This window comes from Halichoeres trimaculatus, unplaced genomic scaffold (assembly GCF_033239565.1).
Source record: "Halichoeres trimaculatus isolate MK-OKI-2021-1 unplaced genomic scaffold, fHalTri1.1 fHalTri1_scaffold_23, whole genome shotgun sequence".
Classification (NCBI taxonomy): domain Eukaryota; kingdom Metazoa; phylum Chordata; class Actinopteri; order Labriformes; family Labridae; genus Halichoeres; species Halichoeres trimaculatus.
Window position 1 is genome coordinate 25107535 of NW_027437201.1, and position 12466 is coordinate 25120000.

A 12466-nucleotide genomic window follows, 5' to 3' on the forward strand; every position below is an offset into this window, starting at 1 on the left:
TATATATATATATATATATATATATATATATATATATATATATATATATATATATATATATATATATATATATATTTTTATGCACACACACTCATTGGTGTGTTTGCTGCTGACGCCCTCTTGTGGTCGGTTTGATAAATGTAATCATCTAAACAGTCATTTCAACTCTGTTTTTTTGATTTCACAGTTTAAGATGAAAAGTTGGAGTCCATTTTAGAAAAAGACAGATCAGAAAAAGAAATATCAGCATCTTTTTCAGGGCTTTATAGAAAAGTGAGGACACGCCCCTTTAGCAGATCAACATTTTAAAATGTTTTTTTTTAAATGAGTTAAAAACGTTGAGGATCAAAATAAATTAATATCAGATAAAATATTTAAAACATCACTCGTCGAGCCTCTCAATGCTTTGTCTTTTTAACTGAATGTGAACATTTGGGTGTCTGAGGTGAGCACAGGTGAAGCTAATTACGTCATCATCCATTCTCCATCTAAACAAGCAACCCGGAAGTTGCTCACTGAAATGTCACGTGCTCATATTGAATTCATGAGTTTCACCTGAGCTTCAGGAATCTGCGTCTGCCTCTCGCTTTGAGATGATTCAGAGATGTTTCTCAGTTTGTTCATTTATTACAGAGCGAACACGTCATGAGTTAAAAATCCATCCATCCTCACAAAACGAGTCCAGGAGTTTTAAAATATACACCTGAAGCTCCGGGGCTCTCTTAATAAGGTGTGCAGAGTGAGAGGTGTTGGACAGCTGCCTCTGTAGGTGAGGGAACTTACGGAACACGTGACCAGGCCGATGGGCGGAGCAGGCGCAGTGAGGACACGGAGCCTGTAAAACACGTTGAGCAGAGCAGCAAACACAGTCTGCAGCCCGGAGCAGCTCGGTGACACACTCACCTGTCAGCTGGGAGTGTGTGTTTCTTCCCCAGAGGAGCAGAGCCACCTGGCTGTGTGTGTGAGTGTGTGAGAGTGTGTGAGAGAGTGTGTGAGAGAGTGTGTGAGGATGGATGCTGCTGAGAGCACCGAGAGGAGCGACCCGGTGAGTCGGCTGGAGAGGAGCAGCCACACGGCGTTCATCGAGGAGAACACGCTGTTTGTGTGGGGAGGGTACCAGGTAAGAGATGCCGAGCTGAGCTCATCTACACCTGAGCGGAAACTACAGCAAGGAGCGAGCTGACGAGACAAACTTCAACTAAAGCGCGCATCACGTTTTCCTCCACACACTCCAGCTGGTCTTTAAAGGAAAATCAAGCAACAAAAAGACTTTTAGCAGAAAGAAAACGGTTTAGGATTTGCAAGCTCAAAAGTCCTGTATTATTCCTCTTTAAAATTAAAAATAATGTTTAACTTGAGATTTTAAAAAAGATTTTGAGGATAACTTTTGTGTTTTTCATTAATCTCAACAGGTTTTCTAATAATTTCTTTACCGTAACTGTCGTAAAAGCTGTGAACAAAGTGTTTCATAAACAGAAAACAGCCCAAAGTGAGCTCCAGCCTCCATCCTGAGCTTCACCTGTTGATCTGAGGACTCTGTGTGTTTTGAACTACTCCAGAAGCCGGTTAGCAGTCTTTTTAGAGAAATTCTCACATTGAAATGAGACGTTTTTAACCCCCCTCAGTTTTAAAGTTGTTGCATTGAATCGAGCACGCTCTCTGCAGGGGCTGACCCACACTCTGTAGACTGAGGTGGCTCATCAGGGAAAGCTTTGTGAAGCCTCCAGTGTGAATTAAAACAATCTGAGGACATGAATCAAGCACAGGAAAAAACCCCTGAGGGCTTGTTAAGGCGAGCCTCGTCATGTTCAATCATTTTCGTTTGATAATTCCCCAAATATCTCAACCAGGAAAAGCAAACCTGAGCCCAAACGTCACGAGCGTGTGCTACACCTCAGGGCGTCACTGGTTTGTGATGAGGTTCACTCCCTCAGGGAACAGCTGAGCGTCGTAAACAGAACTGTTCTCAAAAACAAAGCAGCAGTCAGCTGATCCTCGTATGAACCGATCTCTGCAGGAGCGTGTTTCAACAGGAGAGCATTTCTCCGACTGGATCTCGTGGCATCGCGGTGTAGAAATACAGTCACAGAATGTTCCTCATCACACCAGCTCTAACTCACCAACAGGAGGCTTCAGAGTCTGACTGAAACATTGGTTTTAATCCCTGAACCTCTGAAGATTCATGTTTTGGTGCTTGTGTTTGTTGAGATAAGATAAAGAACAAAATGTTTCATGCATGACTTTGAATCTGTTCCCAGGTCGTTGCAGGAGAGGACGTGGTGCTGCCGAGCGATGAGATATGGCTCTGTGATTTGACCAGCGGCTCATGGTGAGACAGAGCGAGGGTTAATCTGCAGATATGAGCTCCGTGTCAGCCTGACACCACGTCTGCCGACAGGCTCCGTTTGTAAAGTTAGATCTCTGTGAACCAGCAGCCCAACAAGCTGGAGTCTGACGCTGAATAAGTAGGCCAAGCAAAGTCAAAAACAGCCGAGTTTTTGGGTCATGTGCCGACAGTTTGTTTGTGAAGTTTAAACTCGTGTGTGTTTAACGTCTTCTCCTCTGTGCGACAGGGAGCTGAGGGGGATCACCGGAGACAAACCTCCAGACTTATCTGGATTCTGTGGCTCCTTCGTTAACGGCAAACTCTACGTCTTTGCAGGATGTGACTCCAGCGGGTACACAAACCAGGTGAGGCGGTGCAGGTGGTGCAGACCCAACACATGACAGATACACACGACGGGCCTCCAGCTTCTCCCATGAAGCCAAAACACCTCCTCGGTTGGGGCTTTAATGTGTTTTGGATTCAAAGCATTGGCATGTCTCCCCTCTGCAAACTAAAACTCATTCACCTCACAGACGAAATGTCAAACGCTGCCTCAGGCGGGTCCACTCCCCAGCAGACGGATTCCTGAGTCAGTTTCAGGGATGATCCAGTGAAGAATGTCTCAGACGGCTGACAGTCATGTCATCAAGTCCTCTGGTTTGAGCATCATGAATAACAAACTGAAGCTCAGCTTTGACCCGTGTTCAACCTGTTTCTGTGGTGGAGGCCCGTGTTGTGACCCAGTTATCCCTCTTAATGTCATCACATCTGCAGAAATGTGGAAAATGTGGAGCACAGACCTGAGAAACCTCGTCACGATGGTGAAATGAAGTGATGGATCAGGGTCGTTATTCAGGAAAAGCTGCAACAACATCCAGCTGAAATCCTCAGTAATGATCCTGTTCAGCCGCCACTTTTTGTCTCCTGCAACTTTCTGATTCTGTATAAACTATCTCTGTTTTTAAATTGATGTAAAAAAAAAAACTTGTGAAAACTCATCCAACCTGACAGTCCGGTGCCTGAAACTTGACCCCCAAAGTTTCTGCCACCTGAGTTCCTCTGAAACTGAATCTTTGGCCTCTGGCTTTGTGGGGACTTTCTCCTGCTTTTGTTCAGTTTGCAAACACGAAGCTTTGTTGGTTCATTTTGTGCTCAGTCTACCTGCTAAACCTCAGCGTAAGAGGTCAGACTGAAGCAGCAAACGCTGATGGAAAAACAAGGAGGCTAATGCAGCAGCCAAAAAAAAGCTGCAGTTCCAGGAGTGTCCACTGGAGGCTTTCTGCAAATCTAAATAACCCTACAGTGGCTGGAAACCCTCACCCAAACAAAATTACTAAGTTTTGAAACACCTTTGCAAATTAGAAACAAATGTACACTTTCACAATAAAAAAATAATTGGCAAAACACTTTAAAAAGTCTTTTTGACAGAAAAGAAACAAACTGAATGCTGAACGTAAAAAAGTTTGCAGCGAGTGCATTATGTGTTTTTTTTTTTGGACCCTACTTCAGCCAAAACACACGTTTGTTGAATGTAACTTTGTTTAAAGTTTAAAAGTGTTTCAGACTTTGTGATTTAGTCTTAAACTTCTCAGTTTACGTGTTATCAGTTTTATAATCCATCAGGTCAGATTAAAAATGTCTGACAACGTGACGGTGAAGAGCTGGACGTGTACTCAGGTTTCAGGTTGTGGCGTAGTTTAATGACATCACGCTCTGGCTCCTGTCTGTCTGAGAAAGTCTCTGGGAAACTCTGAAAAATGTCGACCGTTTGCAGTCCAGACATTTTCAGAGGTTTTCAGGTTTTTGTCCAGCTCAGATGTTCCTGCTCTAAGAAAGCCACACAGAAGGTGAACGGTGCTGGTTTGAGGACTGACCCTGTCACATGTTTCTCTCCTGGCAGATGTACAGCGTTGACCTCACAGAGGAAAACTACACGTGGAGGAAACTGACCGACACCTCGGGAACGACGCCCTCCCCCAGGAACAAACACTCATGCTGGGTTCACAGAGACAGGTCGGTCCTGCTGCTGAGTCCCTGAGGTCAGAGCGCTGATAGAGAAGAGAGAAACAGGGCCGTCACAGATTAACATCCAGACAGAAAGCTCTGCTCCTCTCACAGCTTCTCTGTGCTGAGGAGCAGCTCCTGCTGACGTGTGTTTCAGGAGCTTCACACAAAAGTTACTGCGTGATGAAAAACATCAGTTTCTGCCTGTGCTACACGTACGCCTCTGTCATCCTCTGTGCAGGATAATCTACTTTGGTGGATATGGATGCAAGACCATCGGGGAGGTGCAGAACACATCGTCCACCAACTTCATCGTGGAGGAGATGTCCTGGGTGAGCCCCGGCAGTTATCACAGGAGAGGGTCACACAGTTTGCCTGTTGTCCACCTAAATACCTCTCTCCCCCTCCTGCAGACCACCATTGGAAACACGTTGTTCAGGTGTTGGGGCTGGAACAACGAGGTCAATGTTTTCAACACACACACAGAAACATGGAGCCTGCCAGAGACCAAGGTGAGACGAATTCAAGCCCACATCTGTCTCTTTCTGAGCTGGACTGTCTTCACCCTGCGTCACTACAATGAGATTTAAAGTGTTGTTTGTCATGATCAGGGTCCTGTTCCTGTCCCACGAGGCTCCCACGCCAGCGCCTTACTGGGGAACAAGGGCTACGTCTCAGGTGGCGTGGTGAGTCGGCCGCAGTCTCGCTTTAGTCGGTAGTTCATCGTCTCTGTGTCCATCTGGAGAAATCTAAGTGTCAAAGTCTAAGTGTCACCCTGAGATATTTGAGACAGTTTGTTTCCCACCTCACGGTCTCAGTTTGGGGAAGGGACTTCCTGTTTCTACATCCTTTTCCTGTTCTGATGTCACGGTGCCCCCTTACACACAGACAGATCTACAAACCAACCACTGAGCTCCTGGGGAAGGAGCCCGGACACCACACACACACACACACACACACACACACACACACACACACATACACACACATACACACACACTCACACACACACACACACACACACACACACACACACACACACACACACACACACACACACACACACACACACACACACACACACACACACACACACACACACACACGCTGGCTGAAGAGGACCCTGGGCTGTGAACCTGTGGAGGCAGTAAATCTATACGAGACGTCAGTCTGCAGCAGACTGTCTCTGCAGCAGGCTGTCTCTGCAGCAGGCTGTCTCTGCAGCAGACTGTCTCTGCAGCAGGCTGTCTCTGCAGCAGACTGTCTCTGCAGCAGGCTGTCTCTGCAGCAGGCTGTCTCTGCAGCAGACTGTCTCTGCAGCAGACTGTCTCTGCAGCAGACTGTCTCTGCAGCAGACTGTCTCTGCAGCAGGCTGTCTCTGCAGCAGACTGTCTCTGCAGCAGGCTGTCTCTGCAGCAGGCTGTCTCTGCAGCAGACTGTCTCTGCAGCAGGCTGTCTCTGCAGCAGACTGTCTCTGCAGCAGGCTGTCTCTGCAGCAGACTGTCTCTGCAGCAGACTGTCTCTGCAGCAGACTGTCTCTGCAGCAGACTGTCTCTGCAGCAGGCTGTCTCTGCAGCAGACTGTCTCTGCAGCAGACTGACGTCTCGTATAGATTTACTGCAAACATCCTGCTTGGTCCAATAACAGGAACAGTCCACTGGGAAACTAATCTATACATTTAACCGTGTGTGTGTGTGTGTTTGCAGGAAAAGGCGGAGCTGGACTTGTTCTGCTTGGACCTGGACACCTGGACGTGGACTCAGTTGTAAATCTTCACTTTTTTCACCTGAGAGAAGAAACGATGTGTGATTCCTGCAGCTTTTCTGTCCAACAAGTCACTGACTCTGCTCCGTGTCGGACTCTTTCAGTGACGTCTCCCCGTCCTGCGCCCCTCTGGGTCGTCTGATGCACACCATGACGCCAGTGTCCGACCACACGCTCTGTGTTTACGGCGGTCTCGGCACGGATGGGAGAACTCTGAGTAAGTTTTGCCACAAAGGAAGTCACTCTGCTGCAAAATGACCCAAAAGCCTTCTGGGTACGGTAGTTTTTCCTCTCCTTGTGTGCATCCTGAATCCTTTTGCATTTCTTAGTGGATTTTTTTTTGCACCTTTTTAATTTTTAGAGTTGTTTTGTGTCTGTGGATATGTCACATCTCTCTGAAAGCACAGTTTGAAAATAATTTCCTCCTCTTTCAACATTTTGCATCCTCTTTTAGACACTTTAGCTGCTCCATGTCACGGCTGCAGAAGCTCGTCAGTTTTCTTAATCAGGGGAAAAACTAGTTGTGTCTGTGATGCAGTGCTGCAAATAAACGATACTGAAGAGTTGAGGTGACCTTCCTGTGGTTTAATCTGTGATTTATCACGGCTTCTCTGGCCAGATGACGCCTGGCAGTTTAACACGCGGAGGAGGGAGTGGACCCAGCTGATGCACCCACACAAGGACAAACCCAGGTGAGAGGAGCCGTGACGACGCTCAGACGAAGGTGGGGCTCGTTCGTCTCTTTGTGACCGCTCCTTTCTTCACTCACTGGTTTGTTCGCTCCCCCTCAGGGTCTGTCACACAGCGTGCCTGGGAAGTGACGGCGACGTGGTCGTGTTCGGAGGCAGCAGCAACATGCGCATCCTAGTGGACTCTGTGAGTCTCCAAACTCTGATCTGAGCTCTTTAATGGTTGAGTCTGACTCAGTTTAAGACTGAAAACAAAGTGTTAGTGAGGGAAACGCTGTGACGTGTAATCTGGTTGCAGACGTCAGAACAACCACAGTCTTTAATCCTTCTTTCATTCTGCTCCTGTTTCACCGTGGCCTTCGTCCAGCCAGCTAATTATAGCGCGGCCGTTACGTTGGGTATTGCATAAAGAAAGCTTAAGTGGTTTAAGGGTCTAAGTATAAAGTGCTGCCTCTGTGTGTGGTAATGGTTCAGTGCCTCAGATTATTTAATCCAAACAGCTTGGTCTCCCTGGGATCCGTTCTGCTGTCCGTTAAAGGCTGCAGAATAAAAACGCTGGTGGATCAGTAATCCTGTTAGGTCTCCATCCACGGACTCTGTCGTTGAGCGGTCTGGGCTGGAGCTGGGCTGAAATGTGGTTTCTGATCTCCAGGTGGCTGTTCTGAGAGCTCCGTCCCAAAACCAGTGCAGAGACGTGATCCTCTTCCAGACGCAGCCGTACTCCCTCTTCAGGTAGGTGGAGGAAGTGTTTGTGTTTTGAGCATCATGACGGGTCGTTACGTAACGCTCAGCTCTGGATTCAGAGGTATGTGGTCTGCTGAGACACAGCGGCTTTGTGTGTGTGTTGTCACCACCACACTTTGTGTACGTTGGGATTATTTAAGGGCATGTTTGTCACCATTCACACATGATTAAGCCGTTTTAACAAGGTCCACTTTCAGACCTTTCAGACGCTCCCGGCTCTTTAAACCCAGCTCTGAAGGACCTGTGCGCCCGTTCACGTCCAGCGTGGGACATTGTGTCCTGCAGTTTCACGCTGGTGTTGGACGGTGGTGAAGAGTTTCTGAGACTGGAAAGACTCGTATGAAACGGATGTTTGAGCCTCAGTCTTTGACTCTGTCTGACTGTCGACGCTCGACCGTCAGACGCTCGACCGTCAGACGCTCGACCGTCAGACGCTCGACCGTCAGACGCTCGACCGTCAGACGCTCGACCGTCAGACGCTCGTCTGAAGTGACAGAAACCACAACGAGCCAGATTCAGGCCTGTCTGGTTTCTTACAGTTTGGTTTTGACAGGTTTGACCTCTCTGAGGAGTTTTTGCAGTTTTTTCTGAGTCCATGGTTTTTCTGCCCTAACATGAGCCTCTCCTCATCCACGTCGAGCTTCTTTCCTTCTTTAAAAAAAACCCATGAACCTGTCGACTCCTGGCCTTGTGTAACCCGTAACAGCTGTGAGATGTTGTAGTTGTGTTTTCGGCCTCGAACACACGTAACAAAGTATTTTTAAAAATGAATAACCCCCCTGATCGTTTTATAAGTTACTTTCGTCCACATGTAACCCAGAGAATCCACTGAAAAGTGCGTCTAGAAGCACGCCAGACCCATGTTTCAGTGTTTTTATATGTGAAACCTGTGCCAGCCAATCAGGATGAGCCCCGTCATTCAGCTGTGACGTTTGACAACCAGAAACTCTGTTTCCCCGTGTCTACATGAAACCATGAAACCAGAGTTTTTCACAGTGTTGACTTCAGAAAAGGCTGTTTTCAGTGACGTCAGACTGAGCCTGGATGTGGATGAAGGCCTAAACGTAAAGAAAATCTGTTTCTCAGAAACCCGGCTACGCCCGAACTTACTGTTTGGGGCCTGACTTCCTGTCCCGCCCGTCCACTCTGAGTTCATCGATGTGTTGTGCATTTCTAACTGTCGGAGCAGAAACATGACGTAGCCATGCCAGAGGATGAAAACACAGTAATGGTCTGATCCAGCTGTGGGTATTTGGAGCTCCTTACAGCGTTTCTTCTTCTTCTTCTTCTTCAGACTGTGTGAAGACTTGATGGGAAGAAACCCCGAGCTGTTCGTGAAGCAGCTGAACTGGCTGCCGTCAAAGCTGCGCAGCAAAATCGACAAACGAGTGGCCTTCTTCTCCTCCACGTCTCCTCCCGTCCTCAGCGCTTGAACACGGCGCCCGTCTCCTCAGGATCTGAGCCAGTTTTCCTCACTGAGGAGTTTCAGTTTGTCTTTCTCTGTCAGCGCTTAGGAAAAAGGTGCTAATGTAAAAAAGTTTTAACTTAAAATGATTTGTAAATAAAGTTTTTTGCCTTATTTTTAATAAGTAGTTTAAATGAGGTTCTATTTTACTGTTACAGAGGTTTGATAATGTGCAATCTGTTTGGAATAAAGTTACTGATGTTGTATAAAACCTCAGCGTTCATCATTTCTTTCTTCACTGTGTAGAAAAACAACAACACAAAGTGAATCATTGGTCTTTTAATCCAAACAGCTCACAGGTGAAATAACATCAGAGCGTAGAGAAGTTGTAGAAAGTCCTGAAGCATGAATGCCTCGGTTCAGCTGCATCAAAGCTCATCGAGTTTCCAACCTGAAGCTTCTGCTTGTGTCTCTGCGGTGAGTGTCGTACATGAAGAGGTAAATGTTACCTGAGAAAGACAAACTGTGAGAAGCTGTATTTTTAACTCTTCTTCCGTTTCATGAATTTATTACTTCTGCTTGTCTCTTCCTCTATTTGGGGTTTCAGGCCAAATGTTTATTTCTTTCTTTCTCTCTGTGATGAAAAGTGAAACTGCCCTTTAAGTTTTCAGTTCCCGTCTTCTTCTTGGCCTAAATCTGAAAACGGGTTTGTGTGAGAAAAGCTGAGCGGTGCCAGACAAAGGAAATGTTGATTTTCCAAACTTGGAATAAGGAACCTGATTGGCTGCAGGTGAATGAGGCGTTCACACGGGTCGGACGTAGTTGGCGGGCAGCAGACCTCGCTGACCCGTGCGCTGGTTCAGTCCAAACACCCATCCTTCGTCTATGGGCTCCACGTCCAAAACCAGGTCTCCTTCCTGCAGAGAGACTTCGTCTCCCTCTGCTGCCGTGTAGCTGTAGACGGCCTGGAAACGCTTCTGTGGGCGACATTCAACACACAGGAAGTTGATACACAGATGGCGTCATGCAGCGATGCTCTGACACCAAGTGTGCAGACTCAGAGCGGAGGGATTTGCATTTATTTCCCTGCACGTTGAGATAAAAGGTTAACATGCACAAACACATCCTCAGGACAAAACAAAAGTCACAACCAAAAGTTAAAATGTTACATCTTTACTGGAGCTGATGAATATTTTATTAAATATGGATAAAAAACATAAAGTCTGCAAATCGTCTCAGACTCGTGGCTCTGTGTGAGGACAGACGATGTGTGTGAAATGTGTTTTTATACCATCTCTGATGTTTCAACACATTCTGGCTCAAGTCTGCTCAGTTTGACATATTTCAATGTTTGCATCATATTTTAGGAAGTGCAAACCAGAATAAAAAAGTTTGAAACTCTTAGAAAAAACAAATTTACATTTTTAAAACGTTTTTATGATAACAAATTAATTTAATTAGAAAAACTCTTTTACAAAAGACAAAACACTTTAAAAAGCTCTGAGACAAATTCACAAAGTCAGACTTTGACAGAAAGAGAAAGTGAATGACAACAAAAACGCTGGACGTTAACCCTAACCCGTTACCCAGGGATGATTTTACCTGAGGGTCGGTTTGTGTTGGTGGACGGTGTCGGAGAAAAGCAGCTGACTGAGATAAAGTTTATAAAAGTTTATTTCGTTTAGTTTATAAAATGTTTGCACCGTGTTTTATCTCTTCAGCATGTCTCAGGGCTCGTTTAGTGTTTGGCTAATTAATAAATTTAGTTTTTATTGTAAAAACATTTTATTAAACCTAAGTTTGGTTGAAGTTTGTGGAAGTGTTTCTAACTTTTTAATTTTTGACACACACACACACACACACACACACACACACACACACACACACACACACACACACACTGACACACACACACACACACACACACACACACACACACACACACACACACACACACACACACACACACACACACACACACACACACACACACAGAGAGAGAATAACATGTTTGTATCTTTCACATTTTAACACTAGTTCAGGTGGTGTATGTTTGTGTAATGGCCTCACCCCTCCAGCAGGTGGTGCTACAGTAGCAGGACGCACTTGTCCAACTGGTTGACCAAATCTCTCAGGGTTAGTTGGATGGCTTTCCTCTGAACACACACACACACACACACACACACAGGATACGATCAGTGACTTAAAGATTAACTTTAATTATCATTTAAAATGTGTTTTTCTCACCGTGTCTGTTTTCAGGAGGAGGAGCGTCACTTCGGATCCGGCTCTTCTCAAATTCTTCATGGTACTTTATCTGAAACACACACACACACATGTGAAAACACACACTTTAAAAGCACACACTGAACTCTGTGGCTGCTCGGGGAGCGTCACCATGTAAGGAGGAGCAGAGGGATGATGGGGGGAGAGATTTATCTCTGCAGAAGCTGAAGACACTGAATCTTCTCCGTCTAAACTTTGTTTTTGACTTTCTTCAAATACTTGTCCCCTTCAGTTTCCTCTTCCTGCTTCAAACAGACACTTTTCCTGACAGTAACATGTTTATTTAATGCTGCAAACTTTGTGATTCAGTCTGAAGAGAAACTCTGGTGGTGAAAGGACAGATTAACTTTCAGAGATGATGGAATAGTTTGAGCTCAGTGACGTAAATACAGCTTCTAGAGACGAGAAGAACAAACTGGATGGTGAATAAAAATCTATTTCCTGCCCCCTCTTCATGTCCTCATCAGACCTCTGCAGGAGCAAACAGCTGGAGGAAGGGATGGCAGGAGGGATGAGGAGAAAAAAGAAACAGGAACATCTACAGGGCGGATAAATTCAAGAAGAGGAAAGAAAGGAGGAAAGGATGCATCCAGAAGTTTGACACCCCGAAAAAAAAAAGACAGAAGTAGAAGAAGGGATGAAAGCCAAAATCAAAAGAGGGAGGAAGAGGAAAAAACTGATGGGGTAAAAGATGAAGAGAGGGTCAGTAAGAAAGGAATCAACAAAAAGGAAGTTAGAGAGAAATGTTGGAAGGACGCAGCTCTTCACCCATCATTCCTCTCTGAGCTGAGCTCTCTGAGGAGGAGGGAAAGTGTCTGTGTGTGTTTGTGTGTGTGTGTGTGTGTGTGTGTGTGTGTGTGTGTGTGTGTGTGTGTGTGTGTGTGTGTGTGTGTGTGTGTGTGTGTGTGTGTATGTATGTGTGTGTGTGTGTGTGTGTGTGTGTGTGTGTGTGTGTGTGTGTGTGTGTGTGTGTGTGTGCAGCAGCAGAGAGCCTGTGTGTCCACAGCTCACAGACTTTGACCATATAGGGCAGCTGCTCCTCAGTGGACGGAGAGAAATGTCTGAAATGTTGCTCCTCTGTCTCTGCAGGATCTGAACCTCTCTCTGTGCTCCTCCTGATCCCGACTCTGCTTCACGGACAGAACCGAACCCACGACTCCTCCAGGTTCTTCTGTGATGAACTTTACTCCACGTTTGACCTGTTCCCACGTGTTAATGGGGTCAAAATCATCTGGGAAAGGGTCGATG

General features: G+C 46.1%; 2 protein-coding genes across 4 annotated transcripts in view; one reads left to right on the forward strand and one right to left on the reverse strand.

Moving 5' to 3' along the window:
* Positions 1 to 561: 561 nt before the first annotated feature.
* LOC141785309 (kelch domain-containing protein 1-like) lies at positions 562 to 9181 on the forward strand. The gene is made up of 13 exons (XM_074663534.1): positions 562 to 1120; positions 2259 to 2329; positions 2574 to 2691; positions 4227 to 4339; positions 4572 to 4662; positions 4744 to 4842; positions 4942 to 5016; positions 6037 to 6095; positions 6199 to 6311; positions 6714 to 6786; positions 6886 to 6970; positions 7436 to 7515; positions 8822 to 9181. Exons 1-13 carry the CDS (start codon positions 1010 to 1012, stop codon positions 8958 to 8960), a joined length of 1227 nt encoding a protein of 408 aa, XP_074519635.1. The 5' UTR covers positions 562 to 1009; the 3' UTR covers positions 8961 to 9181.
* A 90-nt stretch (positions 9182 to 9271) lies between these two features.
* Positions 9272 to 12466, reverse strand: part of LOC141785310 (LIM and SH3 domain protein 1-like) — an 8727-nt gene continuing 5532 nt past the window's right edge. For 2 of the 3 annotated variants that reach the window (XM_074663537.1, XM_074663535.1), the window contains 3 exons: positions 11180 to 11249; positions 11003 to 11088; positions 9272 to 9909 (listed from right to left, as the gene is read on the reverse strand). In XM_074663537.1, coding sequence (XP_074519638.1) covers positions 9736 to 9909; positions 11003 to 11088; positions 11180 to 11249 — 330 coding nt within the window. In that variant the 3' untranslated portion in view covers positions 9272 to 9735. The remainder of the gene's footprint in view (positions 9910 to 11002; positions 11089 to 11179; positions 11250 to 12466) is intronic. The other variant, XM_074663536.1, reaches the window with a different exon arrangement.